The sequence below is a fragment of the Gallinula chloropus genome (assembly GCF_964237585.1).
Source record: "Gallinula chloropus genome assembly, chromosome: 3".
Classification (NCBI taxonomy): Eukaryota; Metazoa; Chordata; class Aves; order Gruiformes; family Rallidae; genus Gallinula; species Gallinula chloropus.
This window is the reverse complement of record NC_140087.1, coordinates 76,289,740-76,302,297: the sequence shown is the minus strand read 5'-3', so window position 1 is coordinate 76,302,297 and position 12,558 is coordinate 76,289,740. Positions and strand designations below refer to the sequence as shown.

At 37.8% G+C, this 12,558-nt stretch overlaps 1 protein-coding gene across 21 annotated transcripts in view; it reads right to left on the bottom strand.

Moving 5' to 3' along the window:
- Positions 1-12,558, bottom strand: part of NRXN1 (neurexin 1) — a gene marked incomplete at its 5' end in the record, with an annotated part of 727,448 nt that overhangs the window by 124,990 nt on the left and 589,900 nt on the right. For all 21 annotated transcript variants that reach the window (XM_084260960.1, XM_084260962.1, XM_084260959.1 and 18 more), the window contains one exon: positions 4,443-4,614. In XM_084260960.1, the coding sequence (XP_084117086.1) occupies positions 4,443-4,614 (172 nt within the window). The remainder of the gene's footprint in view (positions 1-4,442; positions 4,615-12,558) is intronic.

The window sequence follows — 12,558 nt, the reverse complement described above, 5'->3', positions numbered from 1 at the left end:
GCACTGCTGTGAAAAAGATTTTGTTTTCCTCCTATTTGATTTGAAACAGGTTTTAGAAGAGGTTTTTTCAAACTGAATAAAATACTTTGCTCTCAGATTGCCTAAATCCCCAATAAACGCTGGGTAATCTTGACATGAAAAGTCAGAACATTTTATTAAGAAAACACTAAGATTAATATTTTGACATTACTAAACCCAATTTCCTATTATTTTTGCTTTTTCCTTCGGCCTTAATTGTTATTTTATTTTGACCCAAATTAACATGTTTTTTGGTTTTCCACCATAAATACATTCTTAGAAAAAAAAAAAATATCTAAATTTCAACGTTGAATTATTACCTAACCAAAAGTACAAGAGCAGTCTGTACACAGTAGCAGCTGGAGTTTCTACTATGGTGCAGTCCCATCACACCAACAGCAGACAGCCGGTCGGAGAGGGGAATTAAAACTAAGTTGTGAAGCAGCCAAGATAAACTGTAAGGAGTAGAAAGGATCTACATGGGAAATGGGGTTAGTCTATTGATTAGGAACTGTGACTGCAGAGTCAGCAGTTTTCTCATTCCTGTTTAATATGATAGGAAATTAGTTTGCATCCAGATAACTTAATGGCAAATCACTATCTGAAAAAGGGGCCAAGCAGAAATACTAAAGTTCTCTGCAAAGGTGCAGAGGGATAATGATCATTAAGTAAAAAGACATAATATTGAATTTAGTTAAGAAAGAAAGAATGCCAGTACAGATCCAGGCATCTTCACTGTCAAAGTCATGCAACATGCCATTCTCAAACATATCCAGTGGCACAAGAAGAAAGTGATGTCTGGAAGAACGTACGTGCCTAAATCTAAACCTCTGTTTCTCAAAAACCATTCAGCCATTTCAGAACACTGAAGTTCCTCACATCTGTCTAGGACTAAGCCACATTTTCCCCCACTATACTCAAAAAACAGTAAGCCACCTTTACAAGAATAATCAGCCTTTACCACCACCGTCCATCCTCACCTCTTTTTGTTTCACAGCACTCTCTTTTCAGGACTACCCAGATACTGAAGGTGCATTGGCCCAGACAAGATTGCTGGGAAAACATAACACTTGAGTATAGTGGGATGGAGAATGTTGTACAGTAGAAACATGCTTGATCCTAATCAACTTCCATGGCTCTGTCCATGGAATAGAAGCCCTATGAAGCATTGCTTTATGATGCTTTGTGCAAGGTGTTTACCTCTGACTGCCTGTATCACAATATTACAGAATCAGTATGCTACACCAGGTAGAGAGCACTGAACTCTAGGCTGCTCCTGGCACCCAAAACTGAGTTTAGACTCCCTACAACTCCCACACAGACTGGTGGCAATCAGGACTATTATGTCTCTTTTTCAAAAGATGCTTGCTTTGAGTATGAACAGGGGTACCCACAGCATCCTCCTAGCAAGTGGTGCAACACTGACTGCTATTGGGCCTCGGGTGCCATTATCTGCAGCAGTTAGATGGGGCTGTGTTAAGGCTACCCAGGCAATGAAACTGGAAAATCCTGAGCCTCTGATCAGAGAGTCCTCTTGGAAAATGTTCATCCAATATTTTAAGATGCCAATCACAAACAAGCAGTGTCTTGTAGCCAGACACTCCAACCAGAAGTGTAATTCAGAGTACAGTCTTTCATTGTAAAGGAAAAAGAATTGATCAGTGGGTATGCTTTAGGGAACTAATTTTTAAAAAATATTATTTTTTTAGAAAAAAGGTAATCAAGCATATTTAAGAATAGCAAACTTACTATATAAACTGCTAATCTTGTTTCTATTCTTAATTTTAAAAACCCCAAAGTAGGAGAGAGAAGTCAGTGCTTATGTAAAGTAGTGCAGGCACATTAAGAAATTATGCAGAAAGAAACCGTTCCAAAAACAGGCACAAAGCAAAAAGCAAAAAAGAATATTCTTCCTAGCACTCAAATGAGAGCTAATGAGCCCTGACTCATATAAACAAGCACAAATTCAGTCCATATTCTACTACTACAACATGTCTTCTGTCCAAAAAATAAGCAAAGAGCAAGCTAGCTGGTTAACCAGTACTGGTCAGTCCCCAAAACAGCAACATCAGTAGCACATCTAGAACTGGATGCAGCAACATTTACCAAACTGTGTTGCCTGATATCTTTAAAATGTCACTTTTGGAAATACTGCATTTAGAACTGGAATCACAGTGGTAGCTTTTAACATGGTGTTGTTAATACCTTCAGAGCAGTATCAACCTTGGTCTCAATGTCTTTAAGACAAGCATGTGTCTTTTCTAAAAGGTATAATAATATTTTCTTCTGTGAAGAAACTAGTGGTTAAAAATGGTTTAAATGAAGGGTGCCAAAGCTGATGGAGCAGCATGTAAACAGAATAGTACAGCTATGTGTTGGGAAAGAATATGAGATGGAAAGTGAAAGGGGGAGGATGGGTTTCAAAAGCAACACCATGGCATGTAGGAGCTAGCAAATATTACTACAGGAAAGGCAAAGAAAACTGGAGGCCAAAAGCAGTGTCGGAAGATCCGGCACCAAAACAAGCCAAGGATCCTGTACCCCGTCTGATGAAGCAACTGAAAATGCCTTGAAATGCTGCTTGTCATAGACTGGTAAAAGGAAGTTCAAGAAGATCTAATTTTTTTGTTTTCCTGTTTCAAAGAAAACATCCCACTTCCACTCCACTAACCCCATCCCAAGGAAATTACTCTATTTTCTAAATTGACCTGTGTTCAATATAAACAAATTCTGTGTGCCGCTGTCTTCAGAACTGAACTGCAGTTTGTCCCTGTTGTAACCACTTCATATTTTCATGAAGAAACAGAACAGAGAAGAAAAAGCAAAATATTTTTATGCTCAGTGTTTTAGGTTAAAGAAAACCCAAAACACACACAGAGAAAAAAAAAAAAACAAGCCAAAACAAACCAAAACAAACCAAAGAAACAAAATCCCACTTACACCTATTTTTTCCTTTCTGCTACATAGGTCTTAATCACAAACTAAGCAGCACTCTTCCCCAGCTTCCACCATCTTATTTCAGCTACCAAACATCACAAAAGTTCAAAAACAAGGGGGGTAAGGCAGAAACAGGAATATCTGAGAGATCATGAGACTTATTTCTTTCAGTATCTCACTATCCCTCAAAGGTTTATCACTGCTCAGAAGTATGTCTAACTTCAAGCCACTAACTGTCTCTAACTGTCATAAGGTGTTAGCACACAAGTGTTGTTTTTTTTCTTAACAAATCCTGCTATACATAGTTTCATTTGTGATGTATTCTTTCATTTTTATTCTAAATTCTAAATTATTTCCAATAAATGATCTGATGATGATTTCACCTGTGCATTTTTTAAAAATTATTTTTGTTTTTCAAAGTCAGATGAACAGCTGGACTACAACTCAAGCACCAACTAAAAAAATCCCCCAAAATCCAACCCTCCTAAAACGCTAATAATTAGTACAGGGACTAACTTATGCATTCCCTATTAGTGAAACATACCCTCCCATCCCACTTCACCCCCAAAATGAAGAATTTTCTACTTTTAAACACATGAAATCAGAACTGTCATTTATGACAGATTATGCAAATATGCAAACCAGAATACCTTTCATTTATATCTCTGGATTTGCTGCCTTTTGTTTAATGACATAAACACACACTACCTGCTAACAGGCAACACAAAGATTTGTAAATTACCATTAATGGCTCAGTAGTCCAATTCAATAAGAAAGGGATTGCTTATCTGAAAAACTGGTTGCTTTTAAAAATGAATAAAATTAGTAGCATCGTAATCTTCAGCATATACATTTGCATAAACTTAAATATGGGCCTGGTTGAAGCAACTGTGTATTCATATGAGAGGTCTTGTTCAAGTAACTAGCATCCCTTGTATAAGTAATATCCCCCAGTTTTCATTTTCAGTTAAGGCATCTTAATTTGGTTGGTTGGTTGCAGAACTGATAACTGATGCACCTTTTGGTTTATGGCTGCACTTCTGCTAAATTTATAAGCTTCCGACTGCTTTAATAACAACTTGTAATTGAAAGAACACAGACAACCTTTTCGTCAGGAAATGTTTTACCCCATCTCTTGGAGATTGATTTGGGAGTCACTTTACTGTGTAGCTTTTGTCAAAGCCTTTTTCCCCCCCACCCCAAAACAATAATCCAATAAAACCAAATGAAAACAAGAAACAAACCCATTATTTCATGCCTTGATAACTGTATCTTTACACATCCAGTAATAACTTGAATTTGTGCTTTTAGACTCACTTAGGAAATGCCATCATCATAAACTGCATATTGCTCAGGACTCTTTAACTACTTAATTAGCTAGTAAAACACTGTGAAGAAACTGACGTCGTATTAGAAGAGAAGCAAAACGAGCCAAACTCCACACATCCCCCACCATCTTACTCACAAGTGTTTGTGCAAGCCCTTACCTGCTGGGTAACGTTCGATAACTGGCCAGTTGTCCACCTGTAATGTGGCATTGCCACCACTTCTTGTGAAACGTACTACATGGTATTTTCCATCGTTAATGATTGCGTTGATCTCTTCAATAGAGATGTCGTCAGTTCCAACATTAAATTTAACTCCAATTTTTCCCTGGTGCTGCATATTTAAAAAAAAAAAAAGAAGAAAAAAAGAAAAAAAAAAGGAAAAAGAAAAAAGAAAAAATAATTAAGAGTTGCTTTAGCAAGAAATAGAGACAGTGTGTCATACAGGGTAAGATTTCTGACATCTTTCCACATCTTTCCTCCTCAGACATAACTTCTCAAGGCAGTGACAAGCCTCCAGGATGCCTGTTGGACAGATAATTGATATTCCAAATTACTTAGTTCACCAAATTGAGTTTTCTCCTTTTCCAATAGATTCAGACCAAGACAAAGAGGGGGGAAGGAGGAGGAAAGCTCAGGTTTTCTTTCTGACTCCTCCCTCACCTCCATGAGGATTAAGCACCATTTTTCCTTTTAGGCTTCCAAAATGTCACTTGGAAGAGGGTGTAAAAGCTAAAACCCAGTCCCATATCTGCTTTCTTCCAAATGTCATTCATACTTGGAGTCTCCATGAATAATAATAATGGAGGAATTTTAATTTTTTTTTCCAATTGAGATTTTTTTAGTATTGCACTGTAGTAGCTCCAATCACTAAGACAAGAACAGGCCAATTGACTATTGAGGACTTTCCTGATCAGACCAGAGAGCAGGAAAAGGTGTCTGTGACACAGTGATAGCATCTTGTTTCCACTAAGGGCTGAGGATCTGATTTCTCTGTTTGTTTGTTTCCTTTTTGTTGTTGGGACTTGCCTGTAAATTCTTGTGCCTGAGGAGGGCTAGGGCTAAGGAGGGTTTGCACGCACATTCATACTCAGGACCAAGCCTGTAGATTTTCCAGGTGATCGTGATATTGGGATGATTTTATTCTCTTTTAATTATTAAGATGTTCACTTTAACAGGACATTTACATTTTAAGAAAGTCTTTTATTTTCTGTTAAAAGTTCCACTTAAGGGCTTTGTGATATTTCTTTTTTCCCCTATAAAATCAGTTCTATTTCTGAGTAAGGATGCTTACTAAATTAAAGAGAAAAAAAAAATAAAAGCACTGCACAGAATGAGTTACGGGACTTGTGGATAGTAAGTGGCAATCATGATATTTCATGTCATCGGTACTGATAATTTCTTATTAAAAATTTTAAAACTTCTTAAAGTTTTTGCATTACCAGATGAAATACAATGAAACATTTCACTTTGTACCTCTTGGTCATTCCCTACCATCTTTCTAGAACCAGCCTCAGCTTTCCCACACAGCTTTTGTGTCTGCTCCCTCTTTGTCTTGCTACCCTGACACCACGCTTTGGGGTGAGGGTATCCTGCAGCTCCTCATCTGTGGAAGTCTCCCAAGCAGTGACCTCGGGGCTTCTTTGACTTTATTTTATTCTCTTTATAAATACCTGACTTAATTTTCCAATAGCGCTTGCATATTCCAGTTACACAGTTGAGCAGCTGGTGAACACCTTTGGAGAAAGCCCTTCAATGCTATGGCACTATGCTATCACCTTGCCAGCTATGATCTCTTTTTAAAACAATGAAAGGACCATTCCCTGCTGAGTTTTGAATGACTGTAAAATATGGGGGTTTTATTTTCTTGGTTGTTTAAATCATGCTCAAAAAAATCCCTCCTTTCCCCTGTGAATTGTTTTAATATGTTTTATTGGCTGGTCGTTCCACTTTTCCATACCTACAGGGTGTCAATAAGGGATCCATCTTATTTAGCACATCTTGTTTTCTTCTTGTGTGTTGCAGAGCAATCTCCCAGTTAACCTGGGATAATAAATGTAGCTCTATTTTATTTCAGCTGTTTCAACTACAGCTCAGAATAGGTTTCACCCATTTTTCTCCCACTGTTTCAGTAGCTTATTTGCTTCACCTGTTTGACTGATATGCTTACTCTCTTTATAGAGAAATTTATGCAAAGAAATATAACATTGTCCTGGCTCTACAGCAATCTCCTCTTTTACTAATTTGTGAAATGTAGAAAAACGGCATGTAATGATAATGGCATATGCACCTTTTCACAGTACTTTCAAGAAATCAAAGCCTTTGAGGATTAAAAAAAGCTGACTAATTTTACAGTGATTCATAATTACACTATTCATAACCTACACTTTGCATACCTGCTTTCCTATTTGCTATATATATATGTATATACGTGTATTATTTTAGCTCAAAAAATTACAAGGAAAAGAAAATACCTTTGAGTGAATAGGACAGGTGCAGGCAAAATTAAGTGGCAGAATAGGAAAATGCATCAGCAGCTTTTCCAAAATAAAAGAACATGGTGCTGCAATGGTTACCAGGCTACCATCTGTAAATATATTGGCAAGTAAAATTAATGGTTTACAGACTTGAAGGCAGACCTTTAGCCTTAGAACATCCTGAGTTGTGTGATACATAAACAGGTTTTAGTGGAAAAAAAGCAAGTTCCCTGACTTTCCTACATCTGCACAGAAGTACTGTGCACAGAGACAATGCACACAGCTGCAATAGTAAAGAACACCGCTCCAATATTTGGTAACATACTACACTGATTTTTGAGGGCTCTATTTAAATGTATTTGTGTAGCTGAGGACTGGAAAGACACTGTCTTTAAAATATATGTTTAAATTTTTCCACACTTCTTCAGCACTTGTGGGCTAACAACCTCACATAAAACAAGGATGCAGATCTGGGTTTCCAGTTTAAGTCTCCCTTATTATTGTATCCATATTGAAGACTGACTTCTGAAGAACATGCAAAACACGATACAGGCTACAACCCCATTGTGCACAGGCCTTTAGAAACACAAAATAAAATATGATGCAAAGACCTGACAGCACATGGTACAGACGATGACACTATCGCAGAGAAATAACTCACTGTGTATCAGCCATGTTGCAATAAGCATCTCTGTATATGGATTGTTTTGGGTTTTTTTTTCTTCAAGCCCTTGCATAATCATGCAGTAGTTTGACTCACTGTACTCCCCCTTCACCACAAGATAATATGTCACGCTATTTTTCATTTGGTTTTGGTTAAGACCATGTGCACATACAGTTATTGTGGCTCAGCTGATGCACAGTAACCTGTCGAGATAACGTGATCTCAGCCCTGTGATGCTTAATGTAGTGGGCCTGTATACTGATAGAAAGATCTGGTTTTTATTGTTCCTCCTTCTTTTTGAAGCAATGGAATAATTATAAAACTGAGGAATACTAAATTACTGGGTTTGCTTCTTAACCAATGCCAGCTTCAGTTGTATAGTGCAGCAGTATAAACTTTATCACTTATTCATTCATAGTAATCTTAAAGTTCTTCTTCCTATCAGAAACAGCCTCACACAAATACTGAATGAGTGGTTCCCTCTTTAGCAGCCTGATGATAGGTGCTACAGAAGCATCTGTGCATTATTAAAGTACCACAGTAAGTCAACATTACTACTGAATTATGTTATACTTGCCAGTGGCCTGAAATAGCACAGCATCTCAGGCTTCTACTTCTGGGACGTTATGTTTGCCCACTGGTAAAGAAGGTAATTTCAGAGCTCCCCTGGTAAAAATAAGCTCAGTACAAAGAGCTTATAGAAGTCCACCACACTTTTTATGGCTCTTAGCCCATGTTTCACTTATCTCAAATTCATTCATTCGTGTGAGAACACAGCAATGAAATCAGTTACTTCTCCTGTTGTGCTTTATCTAATCTGAACTGGGAGGGCCACAATAAGATAATGGAGACATGTATGAGATGGGAGTCTTCAATATTATTTCCATGAGAGGCCAGAAGGAGAAGAGCAAAGCTTTTCAAAAAGTCCTGTAAACATTGTTCTCTGTCTCTGGAAATTGCTTTGAACTTCAAATCAGAAGGTGCTAGGAATACTGCTAGAACCATCACACCATCATCACTCCCTGGGACAAAGTAGCCCAGGGATCCCCAATTCACAGGCAGACAAGGCTGAGTGACAACCAGCAGCTCCTTGGAAAAGCTACAGTTTTGGTTTGGAGGTGTTTTGGTCATGCAGCTGCCCTGTTTCTGAGCCAGGGTGACTTTCTCTCCACAGTACCACAACAGGCAGATAAGCTTATTTGGTGTTACCAAAAATAGCCCTACACATTACTGCCATGTACAGCGCAGGCTTTGCCTGCAGTCTACCCTCTGCTGTCCAGCCATATGTAAGCAAGCACACAGGGTAAGGATGAACACATTAATGGCTTCAAAGTAGTTGGATAACAGCATAAGATATACCTGTTTATCTCCAATCCTACATTCCTCATGTGCTCTGCAATACTAGAGTTCTGATTGCTCAGGCGCCATGGGCACGAACGCATGTGCACATACCAAATTTGTCTTCAAAAGCTCTGGCAACTACTACTGTAATCCAGCAAATCCAGTGGAATGTTTTCAAGCACGTTTTATGAATTATGTACTCTAAATACTTCTACCTTACCTTTGACTGACACAGCATTGAGAATGCTGATGAAACTGAGAACCAAGCGAGGAACACAGAATGCAAATCAAGGCAGCAGCTGACAGTGCAATTTATTCCCTGTTGGACCCCAGTCCAATGTTACTGATCTGCCAACTTTAAACGCAATAAAACCTATGATAGCATAAAATACAGATATATATATCTCCAGAATAATGATATTTCCTATAGCATCAGCAAGGTTTTACTGCTCTCTGTAGTAGTAATTCTGGAATCAGTCAAACATGAGCAAGCGCAAATTTGGCACAACAGTAGTTTTAGAACAGACCACTGACAACATAAACTCATAATGCTTACAACCTTTAACCATTTCCAAAGAAAAGTAATAATACTGTGACTCCCACAGGTGAACAAATAGAGAAAAAAAAACGTCAAGCTTTCCTGCTCGTGTCTTACAACGTCGGTCCCCGAGGCACAACTTTCCAGTGAGTGCGATAAAGTCTTAGAACTAACTGATGGTTTACTTGGATTTTATTGAAGAATAAGTTTCTTGAGTTTTATTAAGAGTAGTGAGATCATTTTCACTCAATTGTAACAGGATGCTCATAGTCTATTTTATAGGAATGTATGCAAAATAATGAAAATAATTTCTGGTTATCCTGTAAGGAAACACACATATATAAAAATAGTACTGTTTGCTCAGGAAGTGGGGGGAGGGATCCATAATGGACAGAACATGCATTTGAACTCCAAGACTGAACAGCTACATATATTTTAGTCTAATGATCCATCAAGATTTCTTATTACTGTCTAGTATCTTCCAGAGGAAATGTTTCCCGGCAAAGACACAGCAAATATAAAGTTTAAGGGAATAGTTCTTTGAATGAATCAATCTTTTATATTGTTGTGAAAGAAGTTAACTCCCAGGATATGAGGTTTAAAATTAATATTCTCAGGTAATATGTCATTAACTTAACTTCATAATTTAATTTTTAATGTATTTTTGGTACAGCTTTTCTCTATGAGAAGAGATAAAATATCCAACCTAATCTTTACCAAGTGTAATCAAATCTTTTTAGTTTTTAGACAACTGCAAGAGAACACACTATATGCATATAGGCATCCTCATACCATCCCTCATTCTGAGCACTGACAGCCAGGTTGTGTGTCCCTTCATGAATTCAGAAAGGTAACCATTTTCAGGGACAGATTATAGCTTTCAATATATCAGTGCTTGACATACTGTAGAAAATGTAGGAGGGGCTTGAAAACTCTCTAAGAGCATGAGCAGGCAAAGTTATCACTCATATGTAGGCACTTCAAGCAAGGAAGCAAAGATGTTTTTGCTGATGGCTGATAGGGTTCATCCATCTCCCATCCAGTCTTTCATACACAGGCATATGACAAGTGCAAAACTGTTTGATTTCTCTTCCCCCCCCCCCCCATAAAAATGGGAAATATGTTGCTACTGTGGAGAAGGGAAAAAAAACCAACCAAACCGAATCAAACTTCTCCCTTTCCTAAGTCTAAGTGAGGAGACCAAGCTATTCTCAGTGTTCCTTCATGCCAGTTCCCATTTATTTGCTACTTTTCCAATATTTGCTTATTTCTAAAATCCACAGTTCCGTGGAACTTAAGTTATGAAAAGGTCCCATTTTTCATTTAAAACCAAGCTCCTAGTCTTGATAATTTTACAGAAACATTTCAAACCCAAAGCCTTGCAGGTTAATAGAATTGAAAATCATGTTAAATCCCATGACGTTAAACTAAAGGGTTGATTTATTTTTTTCAGCTGGAGATGGGATGTTCTGTGCAAGTGACAATGATTTTGTTATCCTTATATCAAATCTGAGCAACGTACAGCAAGTGGTCTTCTCAATCCAGTCTCACAGAAATTTGAACTGTTCCTCTTTCATCACTGGACCTGCTTCTAGACAGATTTATTATTTACTTGATTTTCAGCATCCTGGTCCCCAAGACAGAGGAACTGGAGGGATGAACTCTCAATACTTTCAAAAAGCTCTTTAAGACTTTATCTACAGCTGACCGGTCTTTTTGAGCCTCCAGTACACAGCATGCTTGCATTCATGAAAGTTTTTCATGACTTGAGGGATATAATTACTTGGCTTGAGTGGTGGCTGGAATCCAAATCTGATCCACAGATGCCTGCAAGAAGCACAGCCAAGCCCATAGTACCCATTTGCAGACACCAATCCAATCTGAAATCGCTGTCTAACCGTACATTAAGCCACTATTCATACTATTCAGAGTGGAAGAATGCTGTTTATGGAGCTGCAAATATTCTCAATATTTCCTTGCAGCACCTGTGCATGCTTGCTTAAGTGCAAATCCAAGTACACCTTTCTCATCTGCCCCAAGATCCTTCCAGAGACAGTACAAGGCACTTGAAAAACAGACCTATAATCATAAATATTCAGAAAGTAACCTTTTTCCCCTCCCCTAATTTTGGGATCATCGCTCAGTTGTTTCACAGATTTTATTAAACAGAGATGAAGAGAATTTGCAATATTCTCACGTTTTACTCAGAAGCTCTGTAAGATCATTTCGTAAACCTTTAAATGACCCCCGTTTCATGCCATTAAGTTATCTAGATTTCCTAAATCAATACAGAAATAATAAAAATTCATTGTTCACCAGATGCCCCTGGTTGACATATGAGAAATAGCACTGTCACTGTAACAATATTATGTATGTAAATACATACAAAAGCTGCCAGAGCTACTGCACTCTTAAACGTTGCTCTATAAAAATTAAGCAGCTTCTAGCCTTAAACCAATGACCCTTAAAAGCGGCAAATGAAATATGGGCCCAGCATCACACTAATTTACAACTGAGGAACACTTAGAAATCAAAAAAAAACCCCAAAAACCAACCAACCACCTAACTGGAAGAAGTGACATGTTACTTCAAATGATTTTTCCGTGTCACAAAATGCCATATAGGAGATCACAGGAGAGGAAAAAAAAAAACCATGGCAAGATGGTATCACAGAAGTGTTCACTCTCCCAGCCTGTCTGGGCAGGAAGAAACTCTCTTTACTACTATGAAATAATGAGTCGTATCACTCTCTGCTTTAAAATAATTGTCCTTGGTCTGTTTTAAGTGTTGTTATAACAATTCAGTTCATACATAAAACTCAGCAAGCAGAAAATTCAGAAATATTTATAAATCTACAATTTTGACACTTCAGCTCCTAGACTGCAGTTTTCCTGTTTAGCTTTAAACACTGTAATTCTCACTGTAATATATCATAGCTGTATTATTTCAAGTTACTCTGATGATGAATTACCCAGATGATACAATTACCCTAACAACAAGCCCCCCAAAATGCAATAGTTATGGAAGACATATGGTGTAGAGCCAGTAGTAGTGGCATACTGCATCTTATTATCCACTCAGCATCATTACTGCAGTACACAAAATTTAATTTTTCTAAGAAAATATGTAGTGAAGAATAATTTTAGCAGTCAGCCCTTAACATGGTACTTTCTGTCAAAGCAGCATGTAGAATAGAAACGCCTTGACCTTGGTCCTGTCTCACCAAAGATTAACAGTTGTGGTGAGATGGTATGGATG